General features: G+C 35.9%; 1 protein-coding gene across 9 annotated transcripts; it reads right to left on the bottom strand.

Moving 5' to 3' along the window:
- Positions 1–1,625: 1,625 nt before the first annotated feature.
- On the bottom strand, positions 1,626–7,704 carry LOC107149019 (endogenous retrovirus group K member 13-1 Env polyprotein-like). 9 transcript variants are annotated; one of them, XM_048786875.1, is made up of 3 exons: positions 5,509–7,420; positions 3,378–3,701; positions 1,626–2,841 (listed from the first exon to the last, which is right to left on the bottom strand). In XM_048786875.1, the coding sequence occupies exon 3, from the start codon at positions 2,790–2,792 to the stop codon at positions 1,686–1,688; it is 1,107 nt and encodes a 368-aa protein (XP_048642832.1). In that variant the 5' UTR covers positions 2,793–2,841; positions 3,378–3,701; positions 5,509–7,420; the 3' UTR covers positions 1,626–1,685. The 9 variants fall into 9 exon arrangements, 8 of the variants coding, with proteins under 8 accessions (XP_048642832.1, XP_048642831.1, XP_048642833.1 ...); XM_048786874.1 differs by having other exon boundaries at positions 3,564–3,701; XM_048786877.1 differs by lacking the exon at positions 5,509–7,420 and adding an exon at positions 7,512–7,685 and having other exon boundaries at positions 2,135–2,841.
- Positions 7,705–8,158: the final 454 nt, after the last annotated feature.

Below are 8,158 nucleotides of genomic sequence, written 5' to 3'. Positions count from 1 at the left end.
TTAACTTTAGTCTCCATGTTTGGGTTTTAAACATCTAGCAGGCCAGTTTCACCACGCTGGAGAACTGGATTTTATATTTAATGTCTATAAATTTAATGTCTACAGTTATTTACCTCTTCATTTAATTGGAGTCAGAATTATACTGGAAGTCAGCCTTATATTTTGTCTTGCCTATAAATGATGGCTTATTATCTGAAATTCAGAAGTGGTACTTTTACAAAGCACTGACAGACAACAGTTCTAAAATTTATAAGAAAAATACAAAATGAAATTAACAAAAGTAAAAACATATTTAGTTTGTATAATAACTATGCATCAAGAAACATAATTTTTATAATCCCAAGCCTTTATTTAGTTACACATTATATTCCCTATTTATTTTTAGATCACAGTAATCTTTATAACAACAACAAAAACAACAATAACAAAAAGCTCATCTTATGAACTTAAATGGTTGTCCTAACATGGAATAAGGTAAGAAGCAGTTTTAACTCAGATGAGGTGGCCTTTTGACAAATCTTTAGGTAAGTTGCTTTATTTCTGAAGCTGATCTTTACCTCTTTTTAAAATATTATTTTATAAAGTTTTCATATATTGTTTCCTGAGTCTACATGAATATTAGTCAACATAATCCAACATTACATTTGAAACATAAATCAAACAAGCTAAGAGAGTTTTTGTTCCTTTTGCGGGAAAGTGACAAAATGTCTTCATATCCCATATTGTCAACCTGTAAATAGACTCTCCTCATTACCTTTCAAAAATGCATTCAAGTTCCCATCCCACTGTAAAAGTAACACAAAATGTTGTATGTAACTTATTGATGACAGGTTACTTGCTGGGAGCCATTAGCCAAGTAGGTATGACAATTTCCTTGCCAGCGTACCCCATGTTGCTGACATTTTGCAGTGACATTGAATGTAGTTGACCTTGCTCAAGGACCAGGGCGGATTAGGGTGTTCCCGGTTTAACATAATCGGGTTTAGGGCGTTCCCAGTTTAGGTTCCAGGTTTAAGGTTTAAGATTATTCCTGCTGGGAATAGGGCGTATCCTGCTGCCTAAGTTCCCCTTGAGTTCTCACGGGATTCAGACAGTATATTTTGGGAGACAGAAGCCCAGTGAAGGTGAATTTGGGAGAGAACGTGGATTTGGGCAGAGAACGTGGATTTCCCCAGAACGTGATTGTAGACGGCTGGTGTGAGTTCGAGAATAAAGAGTTGCTGTTTGAATCTGCAAGCTGTGTGGTGGCTCGTGATTGTGTGCCCAGCCAGACTGCGGCAGTTACTTTTATCCAATTACAAAATATTAAATTCCTAACTAAATTTGTTCTTTTTATATTAGTCTGAAAGAGACTGCTGCTACAGAAAACTTTAGTTTGGAGAACATCAGCTTGGTAAAATGCTCTTAAATCTTTTATTTTAAAGAATTGTATACTTGGAGGACATGAATGCATCTAATATACAAAGAAACCAATAACAGCATTACAATTACACTGGTATATTTATATTAACCAAGTTTAAACTTAAGAAAAATTTATAGTTTTGGCCAAACCATGCAGAACTTGTGACTTGCGATAAGGGGAAGAGAACTTTTCCTCCTCCTAGCTGAGGTTTGCCTCAGCTGACCTAAATCACAGCCACAGCTCTTGCAAAATGTCAGGCCTGAGGGAGCTAAACTCTGCACACTTAAACCCCAACAATTCCTTCTTTTTTCTTTTGCTTTTCTAAAACAGCTTTCCACAAAGTTAATATAGTGTTTTGAGATGGTCTTATGCACATACAATATATAATTATAAACAGGATAATAACTAAGCATAACACTATTCCCACTCCTCCAGCCGTATGGGTAAGACTTTGAGCAATTCCTTTGGGATTTAATCCTTCTAACTGTTTTAAAAACAATTCAGCTATTTGTGCAGCATCATCATGTTGAAACGCTTTTCCAAAAATTTCAAATATATCCTTTTGTAAAGAATCGATCATTAATTGAGCTGTTTCATTACCATCGAGATAATTTTGTATGATACTCCATTCGTGTAAGCTTTGATTATATTGTATATTAGTTATACAGAAAGAAGTTGAATTCCAGTCACATTTTAATCCAATTTCTTGTTCTAAGGTGAGTATCTTTTTTCCTAACCAATTAACTGTCTGTCTTAAAATATCTATTTGAGTTTGAAGTCTAGAATCAATTTGAGTCTGGGATAGCCATAACTCATGCGAATCTTTATGCCATTCCTCAACAAAATGTTTTGTTTGTAAAGAAGTATGTAAAGCTATCCCTGAAACTGTAGCAACTGTAGTCACTGCAATAAGACTTAGAATTACAGCAACAACAACTCCTACAAAACGTTTAGTACGTTTTAACAATTGTCTAAAAAATTCCAGAACCAAAGTATTTACAGGATCTTGGGACCATGGTCTTTGTAAATTTACAGGAAGCCAAATGTGAGAGCGCTGTTGTAACAGCACAATGGAATAACCAGAAGGAATAGAAACAGATGTATTAATACAGGTATACAATTTACAATTAAAGCATAAAATTCCCTCATCAAAAGTAACATTTCCAATTAAGAACAGGTATGGCATGGGCACACATGTGGTTATATTATATTCTTTAAATACAGTAAAATTATAAGAAGCAGCTGATTGACTAGTCCCAGAGAAAGAGCCATTAGACAAAGTTACAGGTTTAGTTGCAGCAGCAATTTTCCATAAATGTGTTTGTAAATGATGAGGGTACTGCACTGAAGCCAAGCGTGGATCAGCAATTCCGCCATCACCCCAGGCCATCAATTTGTCGTTCCGAATGGTTTCATTCCATCTCTCTTTCGGCGGGATTCTGTATGTAGAAGATAAATCACAAGCAGTAATATTCCATTCTGAACAATTTTTTAAGAACATCCCGTAAGGACCCCACATGATAATATTCTGAAATATCTTCCCAAATTTGCCTAAACATTCCTGCCATATGAAAGGGGAGTATCTTAAGTCCTGATAAGTAAAATCGGGGCACTCAGGGAACATAGGGTATTTTTGTTCAGTTATATTATCCCAGGTCATATTGACGGACCATGCAGACAACCGTTGTAAACGTGTTCGAGAACTATTACTCCAATTTCCAACTAGTATCCAATGTTGCCAATCTAATTGTAAGCAAGGAGGAACACCCAAGCATATAGGTTTACTGTTATTATTCTTATAAGTAAAATTAAATGGTGTTCCATCATTAATATTCATATATGTTAAATTGTTCCAAGGGGGAGATAAAAGAGCAGGAGAAGTATATAAGGTAATATCCATGTCACCCCAAGTAACAGGTTCCAGCAAAGGTGGATTGGGAATATAGGCCCAATAGTGAGTATTATTATTTTGTACCTCAGAAGCGGAAGACACTGTCAATAATGCACACATAGCCAGAAATAAATTTTCTGGGGTGCAATTCTTCCCTGTTCGTTGCAGCACCTTCTGCCCTTCCCCACTCAGCTTTTTAATTTGACCCCACGTAGGTAAGGGAGAGAAATTAAGACGTCGACGACGTCGGGCCCCAAGATGAAGACGCGCCATTGCTGCCACCGAAACATCAAGCTCAGGATCTTGATTCCTCGGCTGGGGTAGTGGATAGGGTGCCCCCCTTGGTGCCATTCTGATTGTGACGGGTCTGGATCCACCGCCCTGGGAGCCACTGCCGGTGTCCATTTTCTGTTGAAACATAAGTATAGCCCTTTCCTCTATAAAGTAAAATCCCTGGCTGCCATTCAGCATCTGCCGCAATTTTTATCCAAATTGGTTCATGAACTGTTTCTAAGGTTTTTTGCTCAAAATGTCGTTCTGCTCTTGTCAATATTTCTCCTTGTGGAAGATTAAGAAAATTTAAAATAAATAAGGCTTGATGTAACAATGCTTTAGGTTGATTTTGTAAATGTCTAAACAAGTGCATATTTAAATCTGTCATTTTCCTCCTTTTTAATTTTTTAATTTGTGTTTTAAGCATAGCATGTACACGTTCTACTAAAGCTTGTCCTTGTGGATTATATTCTATTCCAGTTAGATGAACAATATCATATAATTTGCAAAAATCTTTAAAATTTTTACTAGTATAAGCCGGACCATTATCAGTTTTAATCATAGCGGGAATTCCCATAATAGCAAATGTTTCCACTAAGTGTTGAATAACATGATGGGTGGTTTCTCCAATTTGAGCCGTAGCCCACAAAAATTTAGAGTATGTGTCAATAGTAACATGAACACAAGAATAACGTCCAAACAAGGGAACATGTGTAACATCCATTTGCCATAATTCATTAGGTTGAATCCCTCTAGGATTTACTCCGGAAGGTACAATCCTAAGATGTAAAGGTCGACAAACTGGGCAATTTTTAATAATTTGTTTTGCTTGTTTATATGGAATCTTATATTTAATGTGTAAATGTCCGGCATTAGAATGAAACAGATTATGTTCTTCTTGAGGAGTTTTGAACATCACTAATTTGTCTACCTGAGCATTACCATATGTCAAAAATCCTGGTAATTTAGAGTGTGATCTAATATGATCTATAAATATGCGAGCATTACGAGCTTGTAAAAGTTTTTGTAAAGTAAGAAAAAGATTTTGTAGAGTAGGTTTATTAGAATAGGCTACTGCAGTAAATATATTTTTAACTACTCCCATCGTGTATGCAGAGTCAGTAAGAATGTTAATGTCTTGATTATCAAAATCATTTAAAACTTGAATGACTGCAAATAATTCATTTTGTTGAACAGATTGATAGTTTGTTATTTGAACCCAATATTGATTCTCTGTCCAATAAGCACTTTTAGTTTTTGATCCATCAGTAAACACAGTAACAACATTGTCTAAAGGATATTCACTAATAATATTATTGATTACAAATTGTTGACGTTTTAACATGTCCCATAATTTGCCCTTGGGGAAATGATAGGAAATACCTCCGGTATATTCAGCCAACGCTATTTGTAGCATTTCAGTCATTTGTACCAAGTAAGTCCATTGGTCTTTAGGTAATGGGGTAATTATGTGAGAAATGTCATTGCCCGTCAAAGTTATACTTCTCTGTCTTCCTTGTTCAATTAATAATGCGATCTGGTCAGCATATGGCATAATATTTTTGGAGAATCTATGTTTTGTATAAAGAAAAGTGTTAGAGTCAAACATTCAATTCAACAAAAATAAGAAACATTTTTGATTCCTCTGTTAGATGTAGATTGTTTCTCCTTTTGCTAATGAATGTTTTTTAGCTGTAATATCACTGAGCTGAACAAATAAATCACCTTGAGTACATAAGGAAAAATAAACACATGCTAAATGGATAAACTACATCTTTACTAGATCATCTTTATCTCTAATACTTCAGAAGCTTAGAGATTTAGAGTATTCTTACATTAACTGCAAGAAAAATTAAAGGAGAAATTCCTTTTGAGATCACAACTATGAAGTCATGTGGTTATAAAATTCTGCATTTGTGTGCAAAACATGAATCACATTTACCTTTATTCTCTCTACTTAGTCTTGTCAATCACCTAGCAGGACTTAACAGATACCTTTCAAAGAAACAGAGATTGAGATGTGTTTATATAACTTCAATAACCTCATCACTATAGTAATGAGAGATGTAGTATCCTTTTGCTATGGTTCAAGACAACAGGGAAGGAGAGATCACAAGAAAGAGAAATCAAAATTATTACAACTGAGAAATTACTTCTCATTAAGTTTTACCATGGTGCCACCTTCATTTTTACATAAGCATGGTGGCATAATTCAAGCTCAATAAATCGGAAATCTTAATATTTAAAATTTACCTTGACTTTCATTTATCACCATATTAACAACCAAAAGAATTAGATAAAACACATAGGAAAGGGTAATATTAAACCCACCTTGCTGAGTTGATTTATTGACACATTAACTCATTTTTATATAGAAAAGGGATAGTGCATCTCAGTTTGCTTACAAGCTAGGAGATCATTTAAAATTTTGCATTTCCTAACTGCAAACAGAATATAGCACTTACAACAGGTTATAAATAAACTGGTTTTTAAGCATAGAGTTAGCCCCAACGATAATACACTATTTAAAAAGACCTAAGGCAATGAATTCCATTTCCAATGGAAAAAAAGAACTGTGCAAACAAGCTTAAAACTACTTTTTTTGTGCCAGTGTTATAAAATGTAGCTTTTAATAAAACTTTGATCCAAATGCCATTAACTTCAGAAAAAAATTTGGTGGAGAGAAGAATGTTATTTCATTTAGGAAAAATAACCATTATCTTTTTTCTTAATCTTTAACACACACAATTTAAATATATACAGTTGCTTTAACACTTTACATAATTCCTATGTACTGGAGCAATAACAAGGTCTAATTTTGTCCCAAGCTTCTAAAGCTATTTCCTTCAATTGCTCATGAATCTCAGGAGGAATATTAATTTGATGTTGAATGTCATCATACATACCAGTGCCAGATAACATAGGGTATCCTATGGCACGAATAACAGGGTTTTGACTGTTACCATTTTCTCTAGCCTTAGTGGCACATCCTTCTAAAAACCACATGTGCCATTGAAGATATTCAGGTTCCTGTAGAAGAGCACGGCTCACAATCTTCCAATCCTCAGGAGCAAAATTATTGTAATGAGTAGCAAAAGCATTAAGCAATGCTTTTACATAATGAGATTGAGGTCCGTACATTGTCACTGCCTTTTTTAATCTGCTAATATGATCAATATCAATCCCCTCATACCGAGGTGGATGTGCCATTCCATTAACTGGATCAGGCCTGATTATAGGAAAAGCAAAGAAAGGAGTTTCGTCCTCATCGTCAGAAGGTTCTGAGTCCATTTCCTGGACAGCCTTTAAAGAAGCTGCCAAAAAAGGATTGGTGGCCGGAGGGGCAGAGGGCCTGGTTCCCGATAAAGGCTTAGGGTCCATTTTAGCTTCTAATTTATTAAGACGTCCCAAAACCTCCTCCATAACAAGTTTGAATTGCTCCGAAACGGAGCGATCATCAATCATCGTTTTTACTTTCGTTTTCTTTTCCGTAGCAGTACCAATTAAATCAGCAGAATTTTGTGAAGAATTATGAGTCAATTGTTGCGTATCTTTTACTACCTCTTCTTTTTCACTAACATCCAGAGGGAGATCTAGAATAGAGGGAGCTAACTCCTTTTGTAAGTTGCCAATCAACCTTTCTTCCTCCATAGGTTTAAACATTGTATATAAAATAGACCAGATAGACCAAAACCGAATTGGAATTTTTTCACCTTGCCTCATAGCCTTTTCAACATTGTGACGGACCCGTTTCCAATTATCTACATCCATAGATCCATCCTCCGGGAACCAGGGATTCCATTCCCTGACCACCTTAAGACACATCTCTATATCAGGATGAGAAATACTAATACCATAGACAGCGAGTGAATGCCTAAGAATACGTAAAAAAGGAGAAGATGAAGATTGTCCTATCACCCTGTAATATAAAGAAAAATAACTTACCCTTCCTATGAATCCAGCAGGGTCCCTATTCCGGCGCCAATTGTGAATGTCTAGAGCATTCGGGTCCCTGGGTAAGGGTCGCAAAATAACCAGGACACAGGGGATGCAGAGCCAAGGCAGCAATCGCAACTGCATGCTGAAGTTTATTTGCAAGTTCCTTTTATACACTTCTTCTAACAAAGCAAGCAATTCTTCAATAACACTTTACCCACATTGTCCAAATATCATGCCTCAGCGGATACACAGAGCTAGATTCAAATTGTTCCTGTTTGTTTGATAAGTACCCTCCTAAAGTTCTTTGTAGACATTATCTAGTCCTCTGAGGATGCATTTGTTTCTTCAGAATGTACTGTTCCCAGGATAAGTATGCAGGAAGCTTCTTCCTCTTGGCCAAACCATGAAGAACTTGTGACTTGTGATAAGGGGAAGAGAACTTTTCCTCCTCCTAGCTGAGGTTTGCCTCAGCTGACCTAAATCACAGCCACAGCTTTTGCAAAATGTCAGGCCTGAGGGAGCTAAACTCTGCACACTTAAACCCCAACACTTATCCAGAAAAGTTCTTTTTCTTTCTGGTCTTTCATATTTCCACCTAGAACATTTTCATATTTCTTTCCTAGTTGCTGACACTTTTTTAAAATTTACATCAG

The sequence above is a fragment of the Marmota marmota genome, unplaced genomic scaffold (assembly GCF_001458135.2).
Source record: "Marmota marmota marmota unplaced genomic scaffold, marMar, whole genome shotgun sequence".
In the NCBI taxonomy this organism is placed as follows: Eukaryota; Metazoa; Chordata; class Mammalia; order Rodentia; family Sciuridae; genus Marmota; species Marmota marmota.
Note: the sequence above shows the minus strand (reverse complement) of the source record. Positions and strands in the feature narration are given on the sequence as shown.

What these genes read in the sequence shown, in the direction of transcription:
- LOC107149019 (XM_048786871.1), bottom strand. Translation starts at nt 7,646, where the DNA reads ATGCAGTTGCGATTGCTGCCTTGGCTCTGCATCCCCTGTGTCCTGGTT. An exon ending in CTGCTGGATTCATAGGAAGG is followed by an intron (nt 3,702 to 7,511) that starts GTAAGTTATTTT and finishes ATGTTTCAACAG; the next exon opens with AAAATGGACACCGGCAGTGG.